This window comes from Chanodichthys erythropterus, chromosome 21, assembly GCF_024489055.1.
Source record: "Chanodichthys erythropterus isolate Z2021 chromosome 21, ASM2448905v1, whole genome shotgun sequence".
Classification (NCBI taxonomy): domain Eukaryota; kingdom Metazoa; phylum Chordata; class Actinopteri; order Cypriniformes; family Xenocyprididae; genus Chanodichthys; species Chanodichthys erythropterus.
The window spans coordinates 39,851,606-39,879,287 of NC_090241.1; the positions used below are offsets into that span (position 1 = coordinate 39,851,606).

At 37.9% G+C, this 27,682-nt stretch overlaps 1 protein-coding gene across 1 annotated transcript; it reads left to right on the top strand.

Annotated features, from left to right (window-relative positions):
• Nucleotides 1-2: 2 nt before the first annotated feature.
• Nucleotides 3-27,512, top strand: p4hb (prolyl 4-hydroxylase, beta polypeptide). Its single transcript, XM_067374712.1, has 11 exons — nucleotides 3-317; nucleotides 1,474-1,680; nucleotides 8,763-8,896; nucleotides 8,998-9,135; nucleotides 14,489-14,593; nucleotides 14,767-14,892; nucleotides 15,007-15,207; nucleotides 15,447-15,567; nucleotides 16,528-16,709; nucleotides 17,471-17,572; nucleotides 26,221-27,512. Exons 1-11 carry the CDS (start codon nucleotides 179-181, stop codon nucleotides 26,284-26,286), a joined length of 1,521 nt encoding a protein of 506 aa, XP_067230813.1. The 5' UTR covers nucleotides 3-178; the 3' UTR covers nucleotides 26,287-27,512.
• The last annotated feature ends 170 nt before the right edge of the window (nucleotides 27,513-27,682 follow it).

Below are 27,682 nucleotides of genomic sequence, written 5' to 3' on the forward strand. Positions count from 1 at the left end.
TGCGCAGCAGCGTTTTCCTCTCTGTTTCCTGCGCACATTGCCACGTTATTAGCGGCAGACACAAAATTCAAGCGACACTTCAGACTGTTAAAGGTGAAAGAATACCCGCCGCGTTAACAGTCTCCCCGGTTTCCATCATAGTTTCATTAATTGCTGGCACGTTTGGAGTTTATCCAAAATGCTGAAGTTGTTGGTTGTGTGTGCACTGGCCGCTACGATCACGGCTGAAATCCCCGAGGAGGAGGACGTGCTTGTACTGAAGAAAAGTAACTTCGAAGAGGCGCTCAAAACTTACCCAAATGTCCTTGTTGAGTTTTGTGAGTAGTCGCCAGCTTTGTTTGACTTGTTGTTTTGTATGTCTGTTTTATGACGATAGTTTGTGCATGAGGAAACTGCAAAACGAAACCAGTTATCAGTGAAATCAGTTATTTTTAATTTGCAGCCACAATGCTTGATCTCTGTTCACGACTGTAACTCCTTGATGTAACACAGACGTGTGCTAACGTAAGAGTGCAATATTGAAAGCTTTCACATAAGCGGACGCAATGTAGTTATTTACAGACGTCATTTCCACTCACTCAAACTCAGTTTTGACAAATAAAAGAGCAGTGAAACCCTTTACGAACAATGCATTCTATCCAAGTTAATACATTTGTAGTGTCGAATACATATTCAGGGCGATAACAGCCTTGAGACGGAAGCTCTACATTTCGTTTTTGTTGAAAATGGACATTGATTTACACTTACGCGTGTTTTTCGACGTTATTTTTTTGGTGCTTCTTTCTATTTTACCACTTAATGCAAATGAGACGAGGTCATATAATGGACAAGCATCAATTAATTTCTTATCAGAAAAGACTTCTTAACTTGTGTGTTACCGGGCTCATGGGTTTGTTAGTTTATCTGCCTTAACCGGGCTAAATTCATTGGCTTCTCTAAAAGTATATCCTGATGCAAGGTCGTGATAGACCCCCAATTTAACCAATCACTGGTGTCCACGACTGTTTCGTCATAATGAGAGGCGTGATAGCTTGTAATATGGGCGGGACTTCCCAGGGGTCTAGCGCTAGGTTGACGTGTACTTCAGAAAAATAACTTTTGTTGCACAATAAATCTGAGAAATTCAAAAACTTTTTCTTGTGAACAATAGAAAGTGTAAACAGTGCAGGCTTTCACTAGTATTTTATTTGATAAGATTGTGATGAGTATTTGATGCACATACTGCTTTTCATCATAAGCATTATGAATTTTGGTCTTGTATTACTACATGACAGGTTATTTCAGTTTATCTAATTTCACACCCAAATGAAACTACATGCCGTTTAGTCATGCACCCCACTAAGTTGTTCATTTCAGACAAATTACGGCTTGAGTTGAATTTTAGTAAATTAATGCTTGAGCAATAAAATCAGTAAACATTCAGTGAAAGTAAATGTAAAATGTATTGAATTAACCACTTTTTGCTTATTGCAGATGCGCCCTGGTGTGGGCATTGCAAGGCCCTGGCTCCTGAATATGCCAAAGCAGCTGGCATGCTGAAAGCTGAGGGCTCGGACATCAAACTAGCTAAGGTAGATGCCACAGAGGAATCTGAGCTCGCTCAAGAGTTTGGTGTTCGTGGATATCCCACCATCAAGTTCTTTAAGGGAGGAGAGAAAGAGAACCCCAAGGAGTATTCTGGTTAGTGATAATTTATCTGCATGATGTTTATGTTCCTATTTGTATATGACATACCAGAATGTCTTCAGCTTTTTTTTATTTTTTAAGCTTTCGTGAAAAGGCTTTTATTTGGATTTCAGATCTTTGAATAAACAATTGGCTATTTCTTATCAGTAACAAGTTAAAAAAAAACATATAGAATGATGTCAATGATTGTATAAACTACTTTATTTTCGTTTGAATTGCTAAAGTGTAATTGAAATGTCATTGTATACTGTAAAATATAGATCAACTTAGACGAGTCAGATGCCTATGTACCATGAATGTGAGTGCTACATGCTGAAGACGTGCATGTCATTCTGTACGTGGAAGCCCTGCATTCCAGCCTGTTTGTATAAGGCCCCTCCCCCTTTCCTTCAACGTGCAGTTCTTCACGTTGCCTGTGGTCTTGTTGCTGTAGGCTGCTGCTCTACAGGGGTGTTTATTACTCATTACTCAGACAAGACCAGCCTCAGAAAAAGTTCTAGGACTTTAAATTGTTAAAGTCTAAAAAAAAAAAAAAGATTGCTTATGGCAAAGGAGTCTATATATATATATATATATATATATATATATATTTTTTTTTTTTTTTTTTTTTTTTTTTTTTGTCAGCTGAACCTGAACTCCTTAGATGTAAAATATTTAATTGAAGTACCCCCTGAGATTTTAAGTTAATATTTCAATTTAATGACACATTTACATGATCACAGTTCCATGATGTTGGTTAAGTCACATAATATGCATGTAAATGGGTAAAATATAAAAATAATTTAATATTTTATTTTGATTTGTTATTTGTTATTTTAAACCAGAACTAGCTTGTTTACACAAATACTAATATTTATCTTAAATTCTTCTTTCAAAAGTTCAAAACCTCTAATTTTCGAAAATGTCAAATCCTCTTTTTTTATTTTAATGGATTTGTGGTAAAATACTGTAAACTTATGCCCTCAAATGTTGGAAACCATGTGAAATATAAAGTGAACTTGGCACACATTAAATTTACAAGTGCATGTTAGACTGATGTGCTAGTAGATATTAAGTTTATAAGAAGCAGCATTTAGTGTGAACTAAGCTGCTCTGAAAACATGGTATTATAAGCAGCACGTGTTAATGAGAAAAGTGTAGCTCTTCACTTGGTAGCACAACAGGCTATATACTTTAAACTGCATTTTGATAATCACAATTTAAAATATACCACACTTTTAGTTTTATTTTGAATAAATGTGCACTCCTGGGGCCTCATTTATAAAACTTTGTGTAGATTTCATCCTAAAAGTGTACGTACGCGCAAAAGCTGGATTCTGCGTACGCACAAAAAAAATCAGGTTTATAAAACCATGCATACGCTAGAACCCGTGCAAAAACCTTTTATAAATCCATGTCAGCAGAAGACTGCGTATGTGCATTTCCACCCTGTCTCCTCCCCAAAATCACCATATATGGAGCTTACGACGCCTAGTTTTACTATACATAACCTCATCTGCATATCATTTCCATGCATATTCCCATCCACGTGACGCCATGTTAACACCGTCAAATACAAGACATTGGAAAAGATCATGAAAACACTGACATAGTAGGCTATTTTAAAAAGGAAACATGCAAATCTTACCTCAAATTGTATCCTTCAAATACAGTGGTATTTTTATAATTGTTTGAAGATGCCTTCACACGACATCAACACCTCCTGCAGCTGTGGTTGTACAGTAAGCTTTTATCATTGGACTTCTTCAAACTGGATGGGTGGGCCACTCGGCCACCGTATCCAACAGTGTCTTCCACAATATCGAAGTTAAGTACATCACTGATCATTCTCACTAAAATATTTTGTCATAACATCTGCAGTTTAGTTTAAAGAGGAATTATTGTGCTCCTAGCACTCCTCGTTATTAAATTGCAGGAAAAGTGATCGAAATTCATATAATTTTGGTTTAACCAGATAGCGTTCCAGTGTACCGCCGGCGGTACACTGGATGATAAGCGGTTATACGTCTTGGACAGCGATATTGAGAAAACATTAAGCTGAACATGTCACATATCTTCGGAAAGCTGAGATTCTTGTGATTCGAATGATGTAAACCATTTTAAGATACAATCAACACAGCAAAAACAATCGGTGTCTTTGTCAGACCACCGACCAACAAAAAATTTACGCAAAACTGGGCGAACTCACCATATGAAGCTTCCTCAAAGTGCACTGATCCATAACATTCCAATAAAAACGGTGTAGTTACTCTGTAAAGGGTCCAGGCTATCCAATTCAGTGAAATATTTAGTCAATAATACGTGTTTGTCAATAAACATCCATGGAGCAGAGTAGTATCATTTCACGTTAGCCGGCAATGCTATTATAGCTATTACACTTTCAAGAGTTTAGTTTCATTTTCATTTCAAAACAAACCCCGTTTCTCTATCTTAAAATGGCCGCTGAACTTCAACCTTTGGATTGACACCTCATTTGGACCAATTGGAGCCTCTGGTCGCTGTTACTAGGCAGAAATAGCCAAAGAGTACCCAGTCAGATGAAAGGTACCTCCTTCCGTTTGACTGACAGCAGAGCAAACCAGTAATGTCAGAGCTTGAAAATGACGGTCATATCTGATAGCCAATGAATTTCTGAAAACAATGATCTGCGGCTTTAGTGGGAAGTCGATTGCTTGTCGAGAGGAGACACGAGCGCAAAGCTAGATTTCCAATCGCGCGTCATGCGTAATGGCGAAGCTGAAGGGGGACTGTTTGCAAAACAAGTTTGTAGAGTTTTTGAGGAAAACGATGTCGAATTGAACGCGGAAAACACACTTCTCACACGAAGAACGTGTGAAACAATCCACTCGGCAGCAGCAGTGATAAGTTCGTAGCATCTCTGGACAACAGGGTGGTGTTTTATCCATTGACTGGACGGAGATGTTATGGATCTGATCGACGTCACTCAAGTAAGTGTTTTATTATATTCTAAAACATATTTTACTGTTCGATGACTGTACGATGTGTTCCTGCTAACTTCTGTCGTGAGGTGCGCTCATGTTTACCATGGTACGCTCATACAGTAGCCTATATGTTTACCATAGTAAAGTTATGAATGCGCTCACACAACGGTGGATATGGATCGTGTCTCTGTCTATATTTGTTTCTGCGTTCAGTTATGTAACATACGTCTCTGCATTCATGCATGCCCAGGTGAAAAAAAATACTATGGTAAATACTGTAGTGTTTTTGAACCGTACTATAGTAAATTGTAGTATACTGTATTTTTATATCATTTACAACACTTTTGTAATGAATGCTATAGCATACTGTAGTATTGACTAAAGTGAACTGATAAACTGTAATACTGTAGTATACTTTAGTTTTTACTACAGTAAACTGTAGTGTATATTGTAGTATAATATACCCTACAGTTGTTGGGTAATTTTCTTATTACTATAGTTGTTTTATTTTCACAGCAACTGTAGAATTACCACAATAAATTAATTCAAGCACTTTACTATAGTATGGTTCAAAAACACTATAGTATTTACTATACATTTACTATAGTATTTTTTTCACCTTTGTTGGTTTTTATTTGTGTCCATGTGTGTACTCATGCACTGAGTAATATATGCCAGACTTCTTTGTGTGCACGTGTTTCTGTTTATATGAGTGTGATCTTGTAAAAAAAACTGTAGTATAAAAAAGATGTATAAAAAAATAACTACAAAAAAAATGTCTAAATTATTTCTTTCTTTTTTTATATTACAGACGATCATCTAACGTTGAATCAGATGAAGACTGGACAAGATGACAGCAGGAGAGGAACCCTACCAGCAGAAGATAAGATGTTATAGCTAAATGGATATACTAAATAGTTTGACATATAATAGTGTGAGATATATAGCCTTTGTGCCAAATCGCGATTGTCATAATGTTGCCAACATCTAAGAAATATAATTATAAAATTTGTAAATAGTTTGAGATATATAGTGTGAGTTCTAATAATAAAGTTTTAATACCATAGCACTTTTGTATCTTTATTTGGACAAAATTTAGTTTCAAGAATTGAAGAAACCCTATAATGTGTTAATGCTTCAGTTACTATATGTCAGCAATATTTGACAGTAAATCTGGATAAGGGATAGAATAGCTCTAAGTGTAACCTTTCATTAGAGCCCAAAATTATGACTGTACATTAAAGCATTGAAGAATAACAGCCTTTTATGTGTTGATGGTTCCAAAGGGCCATTTGGAGTCTCCAAGTGGCTTTTTTTGTGGAGCGCCTAGACATAAACTCAAACATGTGTAAAACACTCATTTTCTAAGATATTTTTATCAAATTTGAAATGGAGCTTGGTAAGGCTTCAGGCTGTGATCCTGTTGTGTTTTCTAGCTAATAGCTGCCATCTGTAGTCATCTGCAGGCATCTGTTTACAAAAAAAAAAAAAAGTAGGCAGAATTTTTTTACCATTTTTCAGTGTGTTCCAAATTCTATTACTCAATAGCAGTAAGACTGACAGTGATTCTGACTGCTTATGCTTATTTTAGACAAATTTGACTGGAATGCTAAGGGGTTTGCGTAATGTAATTCCAGTGCTTTAATATTAATGTAGATGCCTATATTAAAATGTGATTTCCACACAAGTTGAAATCCTTCTTTTATCCTTCTTTTAAATCCTTCCCTCAGCTCACCATCGGTGTCGCCAAACTGCTCTGTCTCCAAAATGTTGGTACGCATGGGTCAGAGTTTGTGTGGAGGTGCGCAAATTTTACCGTCAAGTTTATTTTTATAAATCAAAACCTATACGGCAGAAGTGGCGTACAAACTTTCAGGGCCTGTTTTTTGAGTACACACAGTTTTATAAATGAGGCCCCTGTTTATTTTTAATATTACCTTTGATTTAGTTAATTAGCTTTACATTAACTCACAATTCCCCTGCAATTCCCTCACAAACCACTAGGGGTTTGCGAACCCTGTTTGGGAAATCCTAGTCTCACGTTGCCAGTCCTTTAGACTGACAGCAGAAGTTCTGGACTCCATTACCGTTTTCATTGGCCGTTGTCTACCCAAGAGGGTGTACACCACTTTACACCACTGTGTAAAGCGACCAATCGCAGTTCATTTTGTTCCACGTCATGTTTAGGGGTGTGAAAATGTTAAAGTCAGTGTCCCTACAATAATAGAACCGCATACGTCACAGTCTGGCGTGCATCTACTAAATGATTCATTAAAGAACATTGTGCAAGTTAACTGCAACGGTGGCACCGCAAACTTCACATACTTTTGAAAATCGAGCATTTAACGCCTGTACACACCGGGATGAATATCGCACACGTTTATCGCCAGTGTTTTTCAAGATGTTTTTTGTTCATACCAAAGTGATTTTCACTGGCGATACACAGTGAACGTGCAAATTCACTCCCTGACAGTATGTGGGCTTGTGCTTAACGGTAGTGCAAATAAAAATTTATGATATTAATAAAGTTAAAGAAGATAAAAATGCAGATATTAAATGGCATACATATGACATATGAGAGATGGTAGTCAGAAACGGTGGTGCAAATAAAATATTTATGAAATGGACATTCTCAACTATATTTCTTGAATTTAAAAGAAAAAAAACTGTAAAAATACAGAAATAATACACATCTGTTGGTGTGGCCAAGAACTGGCAGAGCACCCATAGTGTGCATCTCAATCAGCTCCCTAGTTCAGTAGTCGGGGCACTGATCAGGGAGTCTGCCACATTCATTTACACGGTATACTGATACATACACAACCTAGGAAACTAGGGAGCTGTTTGAGACGCAGGGATAGTTTGTAGGGGTCTTCCTCGTCTACTTGCTTCCTCTTCATTGTCTTTGTATCAGTGTGTGCTCGGCAAGCCCGTTTTGTGCTTGAGCGCCACCAAGTCACGTTTTACTGTAACTTCAGCAGCTCCAGGCACGTGAACACAAGCGCCAATCTCATTGGTCTGCCAGTTTTTAACGCGGCGAACCCGAAAACGAACCCGAGGTGTTTTTTAAAAAATGATTCTTTTACACCTCGCGTTTTCGCATCGGTGTGCACACTCACATTGGCGCCCTTTGTTTAGTCACGAGGCGTTAAATGTAGGCATTAATCTCGCGTGATATTCATCCTGGTGTGAACAGGCCTTTAGTTGATTCTGGTAAGCGCTCATTGTCACAGCTGTAAACACACTGGCTTTCCTCTTCCACAAGGGGGTTTGGCATCATGACTGCTTTGTTTTCAGGTGGACCTTTTAAAGAATGAGACGCTCCAGGAAATCCTGTAAAATTCAACCAATCGGATGGCGATTTGAAATGTTGAAGTGTTTCCTATTTTGTGTGCCATATGCATCAGACGTTCAGCCAACTGTCCGTGGGTGTGGCATCTGAGGCTGAAACTAGGGAAATCCTCCCTTATGGGATTGCAGAATTATCTCAGAAACTGGCTGGAACAAAAGAATTACTGAAGTTTAGTCTGCCATTTTATATCCGGAGCCTTGATGGAAGTACTCTAGCAGGAATTCTGTAAAGCATGATTTCATAAGCACTCAGCCATGATCAAATTCAGAACCAAAGTGTAATTGCTGACGTGTTGCATCAGTCATTCCTGCTGTAACCTGTGGCACTCATTACTGGTTTAAGAAGATCATGATTAAGACAACCTTTGAAACCGTGTGTGACATGTCATTTGGATTGACATGCAATTCCTGCCCTGTGGTCATAAATGATCATAAATGGATGAGGATATGTGGATGGATTACTTAAGCTAGAATTAATCTTTGTTTCCCAGGGAATGCAGGAACTAATAAAATATGCCTTAAATGCAGTGCATGTTGCTTTGGAAAAAATCACCTGCCAAATGCATTAATGTAAGTTTTGCACATTTCCTCTAGTTCCTATGATGCTTATTTGAGGGTTTTTAAATTCCTTACATAGCTGAGCCTCTCAACAAGCCCCCAAAAAGCTATTGTTTCTTAATTGCAAAGGCGTCTCTATAAATGTATATTTCTGCTTTGTAAGTGTTTGCTTGGTGCCACCAGGTTCCTTTGTTTCACTATGAGATGCTCATGCTCTGTCTGCAGCTGGTCGACAGGCAGATGATATCGTCAACTGGCTGAAAAAGCGAACTGGCCCTGCAGCGACTACTTTAAGTGATGTGACACAGGCTGAGTCTCTTATTGCTGATAATGAGGTTGCAGTAATTGGGTTCTTTAAGGTAAAATTCTTTCTTTTCTTCAGCTAATTTAGATTTGAGTTTTTGTTTCCCTTTTAACTTATTTATTAAGTGTATTAATCTGTTTTTTGTTTTCTCTGCAGGATGTTGAATCTGAAGATGCCAAGGCCTTCATTAAAACCGCAGAGGCTGTGGATGACATACCCTTTGGCATCGCCTCTGATGATGCAGTCTTTTCAAAGTTTGAAGTTGCCAAGGATGGTGTTGTGCTTTTTAAGAAGGTACACATATTCTCCAAGTCTTGATTTTTGATTTTGGGGTCTATTAGAGAATGTTTCATCCTTGAATGTTCAAACACATTTTTCACACATTTTACATTGTTGCAGCTCCTCCCTTCCCAGTTTGTCAGTAACGCTCTGTCAGTGAAGCCCCTACTTCTGAAAATCGCAATGTTCTCTAAATGCTAAACCAGTGTGTGGTGATTGGTGAACTGGAAGTGTCACTCTCCTTACCATAACCAAGATTAAACTCACTACTGACGCAACTCAGCCAGGCCTCATCCCTGTTTTGTGTAAGCCTTGGGTGTGAATTATTTAAAAGTGCAATGTGTAAAATTTGGGAGGATCTATTGACAAATGCAATATACTATACATAACTATGTTTTAAGAGGTACATAAATCAGGATTGGACACCCATGCCTTGCATAATGAACCGTTGTTTTTATTACCTTTAGACATATGCCAATATTAGGTAATGCGATATATCACGCTAATGAATATGCATGATATTGTTATAGTGGGCACTTCAAAGTCATAGCACCTAATACTTAAAGACTTAATAGGCTATTTTCAAACTTAAACCGTTTTATATCTTAATCTGGACTACAACATGCCCTAGTGATTAGGAATGTTCTGATTATTTGATATTGTTCAGTAAAGCTGAAATATACAGCTTCATTAGTTAGCATGTTAATTCATTATTACCAAACTGACAATGAGAAATACTTATAAAGCATTATTTATTCTAGGTTAATGTTAATTTCTTAGTTACTGTTTAATAACATTACTAAAATCAAAAGAATTTATGTAATGGACCTGATAAAAATAACAATGATCAGTTGTATTTCTTAACATTTTATTTTCTGTAACGAATATAGCTATTGCTCAATCTTAGTTAATGCATTAAATGACACCTTATTCTAAAGTTTTACCTGTTCTTTATAGCCTAATTATATTGCACTTTAATTTTTTCAACTTATTTCAATACCGTGATAAAAGCTTCAGCAATTAATCGCAACATAAAAATTTGATACCATCACATGCCTAATTACCTTTAGAATGAGCGTGGTGGTGGTGGTGGTGGTGGTGGTGGTGGTGGTAGTGTGCACATCATAGTAGCAGTTTCTCATTCCTTCGAACAAATTGCAAATGCTTTTGGACATGCATCAATTGCTTTCATACAACTCTCTGCTGTTTTATAACATTATCATTTGCTTATGTCATGTCAGTCAAAATTAACTATACTTGTGAATGCTGAATAGTCATTCCATATAAAACTAATAGTCCTCATTTCATTGTTTGAGTCATTACATACAAAAAGGTTGAACTAGTTTTCAAAATCTGTCAAGCAAATTTTTTTTTTTCCTGAAAATGTCTCCTAAATTGAACAATTTCTCTCAAGTGAATCTCAACTTTCACTAATGAGAAGGGGGGTGTGAAGCATTAGTTGCAACCAATAAGCCACTTCTCTACAATCACTGTCAGAGCTGAATCCCATAAACCCCCATTTTACAAGCATATATGAACCAAGCAGGACATGGCGTGTACCATTTCTACAATACTGTGACACAGAAATGGAAGGTCAGCCTCGTGGAAGAGGGGTAAGGGTGCGGGGAAGAAGGGGAAGGGGACAAAACAGGGGAAGAGGAAGAGGCCAAGTACATGAAATCAGGGCTACAGTTGTGGATCATGTTGTCAATCACGGCCTCACAATGGCTGAGGCTGGTCGAAGGGTGCAGGCAAATGTTGGGAGAACCACTGTAAATTAAATTATTCAAACATTTCGTTGGGAGAACAGGTGTGTATAAATGGACAGTAATTCAGCACTAAACAATCTGCACTGCACTACTGTCATTGTGTCATACATGAAGCTTGCAGTGGGACAAGAACTTGTCACTGTACATTTTACATTTAGATGTACAGCTTTACTGCATCACACATTTAGTGTATTGTAGTGTACAGTAGTGTTACAGTAAAGATTTGCCATATGTACTGCAATATTGTTTACAGTTGTGCACAGCTCTACTCAAAGGGAGTTTGTTGCAAATAAGGGTGTATTTCTTTTGCACAATGCTGTGAACAAATTAGAATTGCACAGAGCATATGCAGTAAAAATGTGAAACATACATATTCAGTGTCTTGTACTCCGTACCTCACTAAATACAGTAAAGTATAACTTTACTGTATTTTTCAAATGGCTGTGCAAATAGTATATAGTGCCGTCTTGAGCATTTTCAGGTAGTGTCACCAAGATCTGACTTTTTTGCATTGGAAAACACTGACAGAGTAAACTGTCATAATGAAAACATGACAAAAATTGTTCATAAACAATGGTGTCAGGACTTTTCCTCTTGATGACACTGACACTTTCATTGACATGAATACTTGCTTTTGAGGAATGACCTATCCTTTTTGAGCAAGTGACACGCTTTTGCAGGTTATCAACTAGGTTTTGCAGTTTGTACTAATTGTTTTGAGAACTGCATTAACTGTTGTGCAAATGTAAATAGTGATGTGAGAAATGCACCAAAGCAACTGAGAAAAACTAAACTATTTATTGTCCTATTTAACACGCATTGGATCGGAACAATCACATGCTTTACACAGGGTGGTGATAAAATATTATCAGCTAAACATCAAGCTCTTTAAGGAGTCCTATAATGCCCCTTTTTTTTTTTTCTGGTTTCCCCAGAATGTGTCTGTGAAGTTACAGCTAAAAACCCCACAGATACCCACAAATAATTTATTATTGCTTGTCAAATTTGCCTCTATTTGGTTGCAAGCAAAAACGTGCCGTTTTTGTCACTTTAAATGCAAATGAGCTGCTGCTCCCTGCCTGCTTTTCACAAGCGGGCAGAGCTTTAACAGCTCGTGCTTCGGTTGGTCAACAGCAACAAAGCTGGAGTATCTCACGCAGCCAAAATGACGATTATCAGTAACTGTTCAGCGTTACATTGTTCAAATTGGAGCTGGACACTGATGGAGAGACTCTAAATAGTGTTCTGTGCTCGTCTGTGCAGCCAACGACAGAACAGTTATCATGCTTTGATTGAACATTTGCCATAGCCTTAAAACTGGTACACCCCTTTCACTTGCGAAAACCAAATGACAGTGCCATGGGTGGAATCGTGCAGATTAAGGGGTGGTAATATTATAATAAGATCCCCTTCCTATTTTACAAGGGGAGCGAAATTTGAGCGGCTCGTTTTTTCACGTTTGCAGAGAAAGGCTTGTCAAAACGTTGCTGGGTTGTCCTTTTTCAGGTTTTCTGGTTGGTAGATGCACCGGGGACCTGATTATAACACTTAAACATGGAAAAAGTCAGATTTTCATGATGTCCCCTTTTAAGAGAAGCTATTTAGATTATAAAATTTTTCAAGTACTCGGCGCAGCTATGGTAAGGTGATCCTGCTGCATCTAGTCTTTTCTGGCAATGCTACCATTGCTATTATTGGTCTTTTGCTTAGCCGTGCAATAAATTTGGTTTTCCGGTTCAAGCTGACAGCAGATCTCCCCTTGACCTTTTGAATACTTATGTAATGATGCTCTCATTTATCAGGGTCAGTAAATCATTGTCACCCATTTAATACGTTTTGTGTAATATCCTAAAAAAAGTCACTTTTTTTTTGCTGTCACTTTTAGATTTAGACCCACATCACCCATTGCTGTTGAGCACCACAGTGATTTTTACAAATGTGTAAAATTTCAAATGTGCCTATTTTGCCACCTGTTATTTCTGCTTTTCAAAGAGCCAAGCCAGCTAAACTCACTGTTTTTGTCCATCTAACATGTAAAACTACAGTAGCTTGTCTGATTATGTATTTGAATCATTATTGATGTCACCTGCAAAACAGGATCAAATGAACATATCAGAATTTTCTTGATGCTGTTTGGTGTGGAGGTTAGAGGATCAACTCCACAAATGGGAAATGTGCAGAGTTATGGACATGATTTAGTTAATTCTTAAAGTATTCAGTGGTTCTTCGTTCAGAAAATGGATGTGCATCAACTCTGAATGGGACAGCCTGCTTTTGATATAGATGAGCCCCACACAGAGATGAGATCCGATCACAGGCTATACGTCTTGATGCATGTTGTTGTTATGGTGAATTTTAAAGAACCTCAGTACTGCTGATTAAATATCCACTGATTAAGCACTGATCTCTACTCTTATCCATCAGACATCTTTCCTTCTCCAGTTAGTATGCTTTGCTCTAAACCAGGGTTGCAGAACTCTGTTCCTGGAGGGCCACATTCCTGAGTTTATAGCGCTTTTCAACTGCATAATACGGCTCGATACAGCTCACTGTGTACAGTACCTAGTACCTGGTACTACCTCGGTTGAGGTTCCAAGCGAGCCATACCGCTCTGCAGATCACTGACTGGTCAGAGAGAATTGTCACTACCAGCATCATTGGATTTGCGTCAAGACGCCAGACCCGTTAGATTTAGATAGTCAACAGCCACCGCAGTATCATTTGTTTGCACGACTTTTTTTAAACGACCATCGCACGCAACCTGAAAAAAGAAATGGTTGTATCGTGGTCAGTAGATGAGGTGGCAGCGCAACTATAATGATCAGTCTATAATCCCACCCACTTTGAAGCAAACTAAACTACAGATATGCATGTTGAGGCAGGGGTGGAACTAATGGCTCAGTTTGGTTTTCCACTGCAGTTATCTAAAAAGCCAGAAGAACTTGATAAGCTGGATCAGGTAGGTTTAATTAAGGTTGAAACTAAACTCTGCAGGGCTGTGGCCATCCAGGAACTGAGGTTTGCACCCCTGCATTAAACCAAAATTTTTATTTACTTATTTTTTTTATTTTTCAGCTAAATTTGGGTGAAACCTTGCAAGCCTTAATGATCTGAGTAGAGCGTTGTATGGTTTACTTTATCCGGTAATCTCAACATACTGAAAATGTCATGGAAATTTTATTTTAAAACGTGAAACTAGCCTACAGTAATTCATTCTCAGTAGGATGGGTGGATTTTCTTTTAATCTATAATCATGAATGGGCTGAGCTTGTCATTGACCACTGTCCCACTGTCCTTCTGAGATTCTGGTATCTTAGTACCCAAACACGCACTATGAAATTCATTGTCCCTACTGCTTCATACCAGAATGCAGCTGCTCTCCTTTATGTGTGCTATTAATGCTCACTGCATTTGTCAACTAGAATGTCCACTGCCCTACGACAAACAACTGTTAGTCACGTTTCTGTGCTGATTGATGCATACTTCCCTACTCGGTTAAACAGGGAATATTGCTCACTAGATTTGTGTTGCCGTGCCCACTGAGAAATGCAGTGTAAATGAGACTTGTAGTAATCCCTCTCTCTCTTTCTCTTTTTAAGTTTGATGAGGGTCGGAATACTTTTGATGGAGAGATCAGCAAAGAACAGCTACTGCCCTTCATCAAGGCCAACCAGCTTCCCCTGGTTATTGAGTTCACAGAGCAGGTACCATTTTGACATTTGTATCCACATTTCTGTCTGTTCCATATTGACATCTAGAGTTAGAAATTGACCCAGGTTGCAGTATTTGTATTTTCACTGACATGAGAAATTGAATGCATTTAAAGATTGGAGGTTGTGAGGGAGAAACAGATTCTGAAACTCTTGTTCTTCTGCAGACAGCTCCAAAAATCTTTGGCGGTGACATCAAATCCCACATCCTAATGTTTGTACCCAAAACAGCCAAAGACTTCCAGGACAAGATGGACCAATTTAAGAAGGCAGCAGAGGGCTTCAAAGGCAAGGTGGGTGCCCCTTTTATTTTAAGATTATTATAATTTTTTTTTTTTTTTTTTTTTTCAGGAGAGGGGAGGGGGTTGTAACGTATTTAAATTTAACCTAACTTGCTTTCCCCACAGATTCTCTTCATCTTTATTGACAGTGATGTGGATGATAACCAGCGAATTCTGGAGTTCTTTGGCCTTAAGAAGGAAGAGTGCCCAGCTATTCGCCTCATCACCCTCGAGGAAGAGATGACCAAATACAAACCAGAAACCTCAGAAATCACAGCAGAAAACATAATCACCTTCTGCACAGCCTTCACAGAGGGGAAACTAAAGGTGGCAGTGAACATTCCATGGGTTTAAGGTTTAAACAGTGCCTGTCTTAAATTAGGAAACTAGTCTCTGCTAGATTGCTGATATTATGAATGGATATGAAAATTGTGATATCCAACTTACAGATTTTGATAATCAGATGGGGATTTTTGCACCAATAGTGGCTTAATGTTGGCATTTAATGATGTTAGCAAAATGTGTTCTGTCTCTCTGGAATGATTTTAATGTCTTGTTGTCTTTAGCCTCATCTGATGAGTCAGGACATTCCTGAAGACTGGGATAAGAACCCTGTCAAGGTCTTGGTGGGAAAGAACTTTGAAGAGGTTGCCTTCAACCCTGCCAAGAATGTCTTTGTAGAGTTTTGTAAGTATTTTCTCTATATAAATGTTTGCTTGGATGCAGGTTCTCTAGCTTTTAATGTTGCTTGTCTTTGCGTTTGTCTGACCAGTTGTTTTGAGAGATCATGGCAAATTGCCTGGTGTATTTTAAGGTGGGATCTCTTGATTGCCTCTCTCAAAGCCTTGCATCATAAACACAAGATTCCTGTCTAGAAGCATACTGCTAATCTTGGCACATGTATACTCACATATACTCTTAAACATGTTATAATAGGAAATGCTGAGATCATTTTGGCTCCAGAGATATTTAAAGCAACCTGCTTGCCAAACTAGTAGTATGTCTATGATGGTCAGTCTGTGACTGACTTTCTAACAAATGGAGGTCTTTGTCATTTCAGGGCATTATTAGGAGGCCTTAAATTTTGGGCATGTGAATCATTTGCATTTCCATCTCTGCCCAATGTTTAAACAGTGGGTTGGATTTCAGCATGCTTCCAGCTGTCAGTAACCAGTGCCTGACATGAAAACCATCAGCTTTTTTTCCAAATCTTTAATCTCATTGTGTATTGTATTCCTCTATACCCTGAAACTGTTTTAGGTCCGGTACGTCCATATTTCTGTATTCTTTACCCTGTACCCTTTACAAGTCTAACTATCTTTAGCCATTATCCAACTTGATTTCATGTCACAGCATTATCACAAATATCAACTTTATTTGCAGTTATTGTTGCTGCGATGGGGTTTCGTATAGTCAAGCCATGTATGTCCAAGCATATGTGACGCAATGTGCAATCACATTTTTGGAGGATTATATCCATTACAAATAACTTCTGTCATGCTGAGCAAGTGCAACAAATCAGAGAGCAATTGTAGTCCAATTAAAATGACAGTTTACCCAATAATAAAAGAGCTGTCATTTACTTGTCTTTATGCTTTTCCAAACCTGTTTGATTTTTCTTTATTCCTTTGCTTTTCTTCTATCCAGATGCCCCATGGTGTGGTCACTGTAAGCAGCTGGCCCCCATCTGGGATCAGTTGGGTGAGAAATTCAAAGACAACGCAAACATTGTTGTGGCCAAGATGGACTCCACAGCCAATGAGATTGAAGTTGTCAAAGTTCATAGCTTCCCCACGCTAAAGTTCTTCCCTGCTGGCGATGACCGTAAGGTAAGGCCACGCGAGTGATCATATTAGTGTTTTTAGAATAATGAATTGCGAATATAAAAAAAAAATAACGCAATGTCAGATCATAGATATGGTACACATGTAGCTGGCCTATATGCGTGTATTTATATATAAATAATGGATCTAATGGATTAGTGTGGCTGCTGCTGGAGGAGTTTGTTATAGTCAGTTCACCGCCTTAGCTTAGTGGATGTATATTATGCCCGTGGCACACTCAGGTCAGGAAGCTTATGTCCACTACTCTTTAAATGTTTAAATGGGTTTTTTTTTTTTTTTTTTTTCTGGCAAAGCAACTTAATGATAATGATTAGCTTCCAGATTTAGAAATGCTGAGATATAGCCTGCCTCGCAACACATGCCATGGAAACGAGACACTCCTGGCCCAGTGAATTCATCCCTTGTCTAGATTCTTAGAGAGAGAGAGAGAGAGAGAGAGAGAGAGGTTCCCCATGGATCTAGTTCTAGAATTAAAAACCTCATCAGTCCAAAATGTGTTTTGAGGAAATGGAGCAGTGACTGGAAGACTTGTTGACAATAAAAGACCACTATGGTAAATGAGTGTGTTGGGTTTACTTTTAAGGTTACTGTGAAGATGAATCTTTGCTTAGAGCCCTGTTTTGCAAGGTTACCCAGCTGTGACCAACACCATAAACAAGTTACTGAGATGTCTTGGACCGTTTCCTGACTCTCTTGCAAACAACAAATCTTTCTTTCTTTCCTTCTTCCTTTCTTCCTTTCTTTAGGTAATTGACTACAATGGTGAGAGAACACTAGATGGATTCACAAAGTTTTTGGAGAGTGGAGGAAAAGAAGGTGGGGCACCAGCAGGAGATGAGGAATCAGATGTATGTATAACTTTACTGCAATTAAATTTGTTTTTCTGTAATTTTGGTTTAACTTTAAATAACTAAATTTAACATTTGTATTAAAAGTTAATGTGGAGTCTTTTATACCATAATTGGATTGCAATTGAATGTCTGCCCAGTGCACTGCCTCGTAGAGGCGGCTTTGGATACAGATAGAAATGCTGGTCTCAATTTCGACTTGATGTTAATTTTGTAATTACATTTTTGGATACTTTCTGCATATTCACATCCATTTAAAAAACAAAACAAAAATACAAATACGTTTAAATACAAATCTAATTATATATATATATATATATATATATATATTTTTTTTTTATTTATTTTATTTATTTTTTTTTTTTTTTTAGTTGGATTTGTATTTGTGTATATATAAATACAAATAAAAATGATCGTTGGCATAATCTTAGTTGTAAGCTTGAGTTTGCTTTTGGAGTGGCAGTTGTTTGCTGTCACATGGGCATTCCTGGCTCTGCAGGGGGTAAAAACCCTGCTGCAAATCTGTCAGAGGACCAGACAGGCAATTGTAAAGAGCCTGAGGCCATGTTTACACCTGGTAAGAAGCGTTTGTCATTGCGATCACAAGCGACTGGATGCATTCATGGTGTAGACGCTCATGTGGTCGAATGCATTTGAACTAGGCTTGCTGCGGTAATCTGTATGTTTAGCCATGCATTGATTACACTACTTGGCCACCACAGCACTGCCCCCACCGTCACGGTCTTTTGCTTTTTTTATATAGAAATAAAAACCATTTAGTTCAGTTGGACAACCAACGCTACAATTATAAACTGAAAGCGTCTGCTCTGCTCCATGCAGCATGAGCTGCAGTCGCAGCACAGTGCAGCCGAGTCAGATTTCACTTAATATGGAAGGAGAGATGAGATGACTGACAGGACTAACAGAGGATTTGGTACGCAACAGATACTGAATGTCATTGACAGATATCTCATCTTGTAAAATGTGAAGTAAGACCTGCTGCTCCCTATACATGGAGTACTCGTTGCAAATTTGAAAGTGAAGAGCGAGCGTGCGTTCAAAAGTGATTTCAATACCCCACATATAGATAGCAGCTCCCTGATGTCTGCAAGTTATAGGCCTATGGACAGAGTATGTGTGATCGTGAATTCAAAACCGGTGTGAGAATTTTCTCAATGACATCGCTACTTTGAACAGCCACAAAAGACCAACTACTCTTCGCCTACTGACATAATGCGAAAACATTATAGGAAGTGTGCTAACCAGATGGAATTTAAACTTTGTCAGCTGAAGACCTAAGTTTGGTTTGAAGACAAACCCTACCCAAAACTCTATCCCTCCACCCACTGGAAGTCCAGAGGGGAGGAGCTGGCCATCACAGACTCTGCAGGGAGTACACATATACATTTACTCACACACAGACGGGGGCGTTTCCAGCATTGAAGGACATCCGGGGCTTAGCCCAGACCATTTTATGTAAATACAGGGATCACTCAAGTTTTTTATTTATTTTTTTTTTATTTATTTTTATTACAGTAACAATTACTTTAAAGGACGATTAAATAAAATGATGCAGACAAAATTAAAATGCGGCACACTGCTTATGACCCGTGTGACGCGGGACAACAAAGCTTCACATTTCAAATCAAAAGCTTCAAATTTTAAAGCTTCCCGCAAAATGCGGGACAGGTCACAGGTGGTCCCCCTTTGGTAATATTAAGCGGGTTTTTGATTTACACACCGTTTTTAATGTTTGATGATGATCATGTTATTTCTTATTTGAGTGGGTGAGCAATCTTCTATCACTTGTTTCAGCTTCTTCTCCTGTGTTTTTATCCTGAGGAGGTTCGGTACTAGAAGTTACCAGTACAAGTGCTAACGTATAACATTAGCCTATGGTAGTAATAACTAGCTAGTTAAACAAATAGGCCTACAGTGAAAGCCAGCCAGATGATGATCTTCAGACTTTAAGGATAAAAAACTGAATTCTTACCCACTGACTTCTTTCCGAAAAATCCCCAAAGTCTCGTTTGCTTCATTTTTCTTTAATTTTTTCTTTCCTGCTCGCTGACTGTCTTCGCACTCTTGCGGTTGACTGTGCTAGCTCCTCCCCTACCAGCTGCATATTCAACAGAGAGGAAGAAACTGAGTAGCCCATCCGGTTAAGGGCCGTTACATAGTCAACGCGAGAAACGCGAGCAAGCAACGCGAGCGACGCGCTCCCTTTCATAGTCTAAACCAGGGGTACTCAACAGGCGGCCCACGGGCCGCATCCGGCCCGTCAGCATTAAATTTGTGGCCCGCATCATGCTACATATAAATGTATATTTATTATAAATTGCGTCTAAAATTAGCGTAAATATTACTTCGTTTTTTTTTTCACGTACACAAGGGTAGGCGTACAGTGCGCGTGACGCTGTAATCATCAGCAGAGAACGCGTCTTGTGTACGCGCGCAGCACAGTTTTTCTAACCGCAAAGAACAATATAAACTGAAGGCACTTTGCACGCGCGCATTGAATACTTTTTGCACTAATTTAGTTTGTCCACAAGGTGTCAGCACTGAAACGGGCTGTTGTTTCAGTCTGAAAAGAAACGGATAAGACGGAGTAAGAGTAACAACAAACACAATAGCCAACCGTGTTGAAGAGCGCTTGTTTGAGGGGATTAAAAGATACCAGCAACTCTAATTTTAAACAAGTACAAATTTAAGACATTTTATTGTAACTATTTGAGCGAAAAAGACTAGACAAGCATGAATCTCTCTAGTGCGCATGTGTCGAGCACTTTGTGTTCGTGAACGCCATCAAAGGCGCAAGTAAAAAACAAAGTAACCTTATTTTTCCATGATGAAATGCAGTTGACATTCCTCAAACTTTGCAGTGTGTAAGTTGCCGAGCAGCATGAAAAACAAACCTTTTATTCTTAATGTCAATGTGTTATAAACCGAAAGCAAGCAGCGCTCCCATTAAAGATCTGTCATCACATAATTGAGCTCACGGAGAATATCCGATTTATCAATGTGATTGAACATTTAAAAAAAAAAATAAAAAAATTTGTGGATTTTTACCAAATTAAAAGGTAATAATAATATAAATAATAAAACGTTTATTCTCTGAGTATAAATAGGTGCTATAAAAAGTGTTAAAAAGGTGCAATGGAGTATAAAAAGACTATAAAAAAAGTGCAATGTTTTCGTCTTACGGACAAACTCTTATCAGCCAGTGAACAACAGCCAGACCTTAAATTTCTTGTGAAAAGAAATGAAATAAGGATGAATAAGGAATGAATAAGGATTTCTTTTCATCAGTTCTTGTTTTTCTTTACACATTTGTACATTAAGAATACAGCAAGACAAGCTATTAACATGATAAATGGCATTTAAAAAAATGATTAAGTGACACTTTAAAAAGGACACCATACTATTAAGACTTCGCTAGATAATAAACTGCACTTTTAGTAAATAAACAGTAAAACTACAAATATTGTCTTAAGTAGGCCTAAAAAGTCTTACGATCCAAGTTATAACTTGTGGCCCTTCGCGTTTCATTTGGTTGAAATGCGGCCCTCTTGGCCTCTGAACTTGAGTACCCCTGGTCTAAACAGTGGACGTAAGCGTCACGGGCGATGCGTGTATGCAATACACCGCTCACGCAACAGGGGGTAGTAGAGTCGGGTGATATTCAGATCAAAATGGCAACTGAAGAGGAATATATTCTGTTGCTGATTTTACATCGGCGGCAACAAAGGCAACGCAGAGATAGACGGTGGTATGTTCGGGTATGTTCGCCCTTTAAATCAAAAAAAGAGATCAGGATGGGGAGTTTGTGTCTCTGGTGCTTCCCATGCAAAGCCTGGACGAGAAGAGACATTTCCAGTGTTTTTTAGGATGTCGAATTTATGAATACGTATAAGTTCGCATAATTTTTCCTCTTCGCCCGCCATTGTATTCAAACCTTCTTCTTCTGTAAACACAATGTACTTGAATTAATGTACAATACTTGCAATGTCGCCCCCACCGACAACGCATAGTATTGCATGCATCGGCGCGTCGCGTATCAAAAACTAGGACGACACATTTGGCTACGCACCGACGCATAATGGCGGCCGAAGCGTAACGATGCGTAGCCTCGGGGACGCGTATGCGTACAGATGCGTTGACTATGAAACGGCCCTAAGTCTGACGTCACACGGCAGCGCTTCCAGGTCTCATACGGGTGTGTCTCATACGTTCTGAAAAGTGAAGCCACGGGCTCTTTCATCGCCCCCTGGAGGCTGGATGCAGTACAAGTCATAAACCCCGCCCTCTCAATGCAAACGAATGGCGCTTGTCAAAAAAAAAATAATTAATTACACTCCAATAAAAAATTTCAGAAAGATGGTTTTGGTCATTTAAGGTAGTTATCACGCTGATATATATATTCAATTGTGTTTTTTTGTGATAAGTTTGATTTTAGCTAGCAATTTGATATAGAAACGGGGCGTGTCGGTTTGATTGACAATTTTGATTGACAGCTTCTCTTAACTGTCGGAGCTTCGAGGGGAGATTGAAGATTAACACAGAAATCGAAAATTAAAAGTTAGTGATATCTTTTACAACGACAAAATGAGTTGTTCAGCAGTAAACTGTACTAACAGACCTACAGGATCTGACGGATCACTCAGTTTTTTTCCGGTAACGTTAAATGTGGGCTTTATAAGCTAATTAATAAATGATATTAGCTAAGATGACATGCTTAACGTTAGCCATGACAGAAAAAAAGCAGGTGATCGTTATCTGGCAGTTACTAATTATTTTTATGGGTATAAAAATAATTAGCAGGACAAAACTAATGATAGCCTACTCTAATTAATTATAGAGCACTTACAGCAAATCGATCTCCTGTAACATTACCGTTAGTTTAATTTTATTTAAAATGGCAGGATGACCATTGAGTTGTTTCTAGTGGCATATTATTGAGTTTATCTAACATTACTGAATTAGCTGTTTCAAAATTATTATTATTGCTCTAGAAACAGAATATTTTGTGCATATTTTAATTGTGTATAATTTATATATTTAAAATGCATAAATTACGATATGTTTTGACCTATCCCAATGTATTATAGTTATCACTAATAATTTATTATCCACTCATTTTTAAGCGCACAGTTTTCGTTATCAACTTTATTTCATTTTGAAAAACATCTAGAGAACTAAAACATCCCAGGATTCAAAGGTCTTGTTAAGGTAAGCCGGCATGCTTGGCATAAAACACTTTACAGAACCATTTTTAATCGATATTGGTGATGTAGATGCGCTTTTCTTAAATCACAGGTTAAAATATAATTAATTAAACCTTCGTAATAATAGAGCTAACGTTATGCAGCTATTGTTGATTTCCGGACGGATTGAATATAGCTGGGACAAATAACTAATAAAACTTGAGTTAGCTTATATCATTCTTAAATTAGAAGCTTAACGCTGAAATCAAAATAGAACATTTATTTCTATATATTTTTATGATATTTATACTTACGTTTGAACTCTGGTGGTTGTGAAATGTGAGGTCATTTTGTTCAACGTTAATCATAAAATGAAGATAACAAAAATGAAACAACAATCCATTCAAAATATATTTATTTTATATGAGAAAAAAAATGCATGTGGTCGCCATAATGCAGTCTGTCAAAGTTATCATCATACAGTTTAACTAAAGATCGTTAATTTTGCTGTCCAACCATAGTGTCCAACACATCGTGAAAGACTTGTTCATTTTAAATCATTTAAAAAATAGCCAACGTCAGTTTTAATATAGTATATTATTATGTCTTTAAATTTAAGTCGTTAGTTGTTGTATTTGTATTTAACTTACCTTATTTCAGCAAGCAAAAGAGAAGTTCAATGTGAACCGCCAATAAAAAAAACGAGTAAGAAGTTCAGGGGGCGTGGTTGATTGCGAGTGCGTTTGGGCGGAAGCTTGATACCGCGGCTCCGCCTCCGGCTCCACTGACGGTTCCTTCTGCGCATGCCCAGGCTCCAAACTTCTTTTTTTTTTTTTTTTGACGTATTGCGTAACATGTCAGCGCCCATTCGGTCGGCCATTTTGGCTTCAGTTCATTACAATGGAAGGAAGCGGCGTCGCGTCGTCCATCTTTTTTTAGTCTATGGTCTCATACCACAAGAAAACAACAAATGGTGCTAATATACATACACAATGTGGTGTAATACTACAAAAAATATATAATTATAACCTTATATATAACCTTTATCTCCATACCGAAATTCCAGATGGCCAGACAATGATTCATCTTTTATAAATCGTTAAAATATTAATATCTGTGACGCTGTAAGCACGGAGACTGTTGTGTAGACTGTAAGTATTTAAAATGTTTAACTTTTTAAAATGATTGTTTAAAATGAATAAATAACGCTCATAAACGGCGTCGATGGCATTCTCAAGTGAAACTATTGAGGCTTGGACTCAAACGGCGTTCCTTACGTCACGACTTAATCTAGCCTATAGAATACATTTCTTTGCAGTCGGTAGCCTATCCGCTTGTTATTTTTAAGGTCTATTTTTAGAGGCTGTATGCAGTATATGCAAAGCCAAAGCGCAATGAAATAAAGCAACTTATGATTTCGGGGGTTTACATAAGCTATTGTCCAGTTTCATATTTGCTCAGTGACAGTCATTACATTCCGGGCTAGACTCAAAACATTCGGGGCTGAAGCCCCAGCAAAATCGGCTGGCGCCGCCCTTGCACATAGACCCCTCCCCTCAAAGAAATCAGGACAGAAGTGGACAAAAAAAAAACACCAGGTATAAATGGGTATGCGTCTCCCTTGTTTACTTGATCCAACTGACCAAAACGCATCTTAATACCAGGTGTAAACAGGCCCTGGTTGATGAGTTCATTAAAGTGGCCCAGTTTCTTTATCAACCGTTAAAGTTTTGGCATCATTCAGGGAGATGTGTGCACATAAAATAAAATTTTAATCCATAAAGTATACTGAAGTATAGAACTCTGGTCCTACAGTAAATGTCCTCTAGAAATGTTTCTTTATTCGCATAATGGTCTGTGGCACTGACTGAAACTGTGCTTTGACTTCATGTGGCTCTCCTTACAAACCTGACATGAAAGCTTTTTTTTTTTTTTTTTTTTTTTTAAATCTCCCTACATGATTTTAATCATACCTTTTCGGTCTGTGTGTGTGAAAACTGCTACTCCCACTGACATTCCTACATGCACTGCAGAGACGCCGTGGATATTTAACAAAGATGGGGCTCAGTGTGTGTGCTTCTGTGTGCAAACTCTAAAATTTATTTTAGGAGCCACGTGTGCGAATAAAGCAAAATCTCACTGGGTGAGTTTTCTTAAATTTAATATAAAAAGTCTTCAGTACATAAAATGATCAAGACGTTTGTTTTAGCCTACCATTTAAAGACATTTTATATTTTGGGATGGAAAAACATTGCGATACAGCCGATTATTAAACTTCAAAAGGATATGATTTCATTAAAAAAATGAACTAATGCTAATGAACTCCAGTTGATGAATTAAGACAATGTCTTCTTTATGGCCTTTCATATAATGTTTTAGACCGTTGTAAAAATGCATATTTTATATCTCATTTTAAAGGATCAGCCTGCAATAGACGAGTCCTGGTGGATTTCAGGCTTGTTTATAATTAAGTCACATGCTAAGGTTTTTTTCTATTCGGCATTATTGGTATTTTGTTTACACAAACTGTTATTATTTTGATTTTCATTTAATTCATAGTAAATTATTGTAGTCTCTGGCTTGGATGCTCCCACACAGGAAAAAAAAGACTAAAAACCTCATTTGATACACATTATTTAACGTATAGATTTTACTAGTGACAGTAAAATCTGTGTCCCATTCACTGAGAGAGACCCTATATGACAAAGCAAGGAGAACGCTACCATTTAAATGCTGTAGTTTTGCATAATTTAAAATGCAGAATAATGCATAATATTAATTAATTTTATTGCCAATAAAATTAAATATAATGTCAATGTAATTAAAATTAATTTCAATAAATAAATATTTCAATAAATAAATGTTAAAAATGACACATTATTTGTTGTTTGTTACATGTAGAAGATTTTTGTGCTGTGGGTAATGGCAGGATTTACCACCCGGCTACCATCGCAAGTATATTTCAAACTTGTGGAAAGCACTGTAAATCCATCCCAGGCTTTCGGCTTCTGGGAAGTCTAATTGTAGATCATTATCATTGCCACTAATGCCCAACACTACTGTTATAGCTGTTTACCTTCCAGTCCCAGCCCATGATCCCCCTCCCCACCACTTACTACCACCACTGACAGGACTAAGTCAGTCAACGATAGCTAGTCCACACGTTCCAGCAATGAGGAAAGGGCTTTGCAACCAAACACTGGTGACAACAGGTCTCGGCACACGTGAATGTCTCATGTCTGTTGCACTTGTTTTTCTGCACAGATTACTGGCATGTTTGTGGTAGGGCAGATTAGTTTTGATAAATTGAAGTCATGCTAGTACACATGGCCTTCTGGTAGAGATGGTCATAATTGGCTGTGAAAACATTTGTTTGGGTTTTTTTTTTTTTTTTTTTTTTTTTTAAACCTGGGTTTTAAAAAGAGTATCTTGCGCTTTCCACAGGATCTGGATCTTGATGATGCAGAGGAGGATGATTCAGATGTAGAAGAGGGACACGATGAGTTATAAGAGACGGGAAGAAAAGGCGAGACAAAACCCTTCACCATCACCACCACCTCCACTTTAAACCTCCCTGTCTGTGAACACTAAAGCTTTCCTTAACTAATCGTACCGCCACTGGGCGTTACAGGGTCCTTCGTCAGCCAGTACTTTCATTACCACCCCAGCTAACCATCTGCAGCCCAGAGAAGTGCCTCTCTGCCCACAACAACTTTATCTTTTTGAAGTGTTTATTTTGTTTTTAGGTTTATGCCAAAAAAACCTGCAAAATCAGTTTAAATTGTAATGGTAATGTTTAACTGCTCTTTACCTGTCCACTACCTCCATTTATACTCTGGGGCTAAGATTTTAAGATTTTGCAGTTTAATACTGGTAATACTCTCCCCATGAAGGAGGGGGAAAGTCAGTTATTCTACCTTGATTCTGTGATGTGAGTGAAAGGATATTTCAGGGCAGAGGGGCTATATGTTGATGTTCATAGGGTGGAAATAAAATTTATAATAATGGGCTGCTATTACAGTGCATACAAAACATAGCTGAGACCAAACTAAGGTACCTTCCCTGTTTCTTTACAGTCAAACCACATTGTCATATTCCATATTTTCCTAAATCTTTAACACCTCCTACTAAATTATTTTTAAAGATGTAAAAGTGGAAAACTTGTTTTATTTAATTTTATATTTTCAATGATTTTTTTTTTCTTCCTTTTTTATAATCTTACATACTGAAGGGCCCAGAAATGGCACTTGTTGACTTTTACCTGGGGCAGAGTTGGCCCTCTCAGCTTTCTGGTCATCTGGGAGGATGATTTAAAACCTTACTTTTGCAGATTCCATATCAGTTACTGAAATGGCAAAGATTTGTCATCTTGTAAGGACAATAACTTCTCCCATACCCTTCCTGCTTTCCATCACTTTAGTGGAAGATTCTTTCCAATCATTGCCGGTTAACAGTGTCTGAGTGGTCAGTGTGACGGGGAGAAGAAAGTGTGCTTGTAACCAGATTAATCAGTCTTTTCCCCTTCTTATGCCGGGGTTCAAGGTTGTGTGTGTGATTTTGATTTACCCTCATGTTGTCTGTCTTTATTTTTCTAGGAGGGGTGAATTTCAGGGTTGACATTTAAAGGAAGGGGGGGTTTGTGAAATATACTGGGAGGGATTTGGGTTTTGAAACGTTTGAAACAAAGCATTCCATTGCATTAAATTGACTGATAAAGTAAACTGGTGGCCAAATAAACAAAATGGTGATAAACATGTTGGTTGTGGGTTTTTTTTTGTTTTTTATTCCTTGCATTTTATATTTTAACATGACTGAATCATAATTTAATCTAAATGTTGTGCTCCGCTTTTATTTTCCGGCAAAACTGAAAAGATGCCATTTATTCAGCCCATGCTGTCCCACGTTT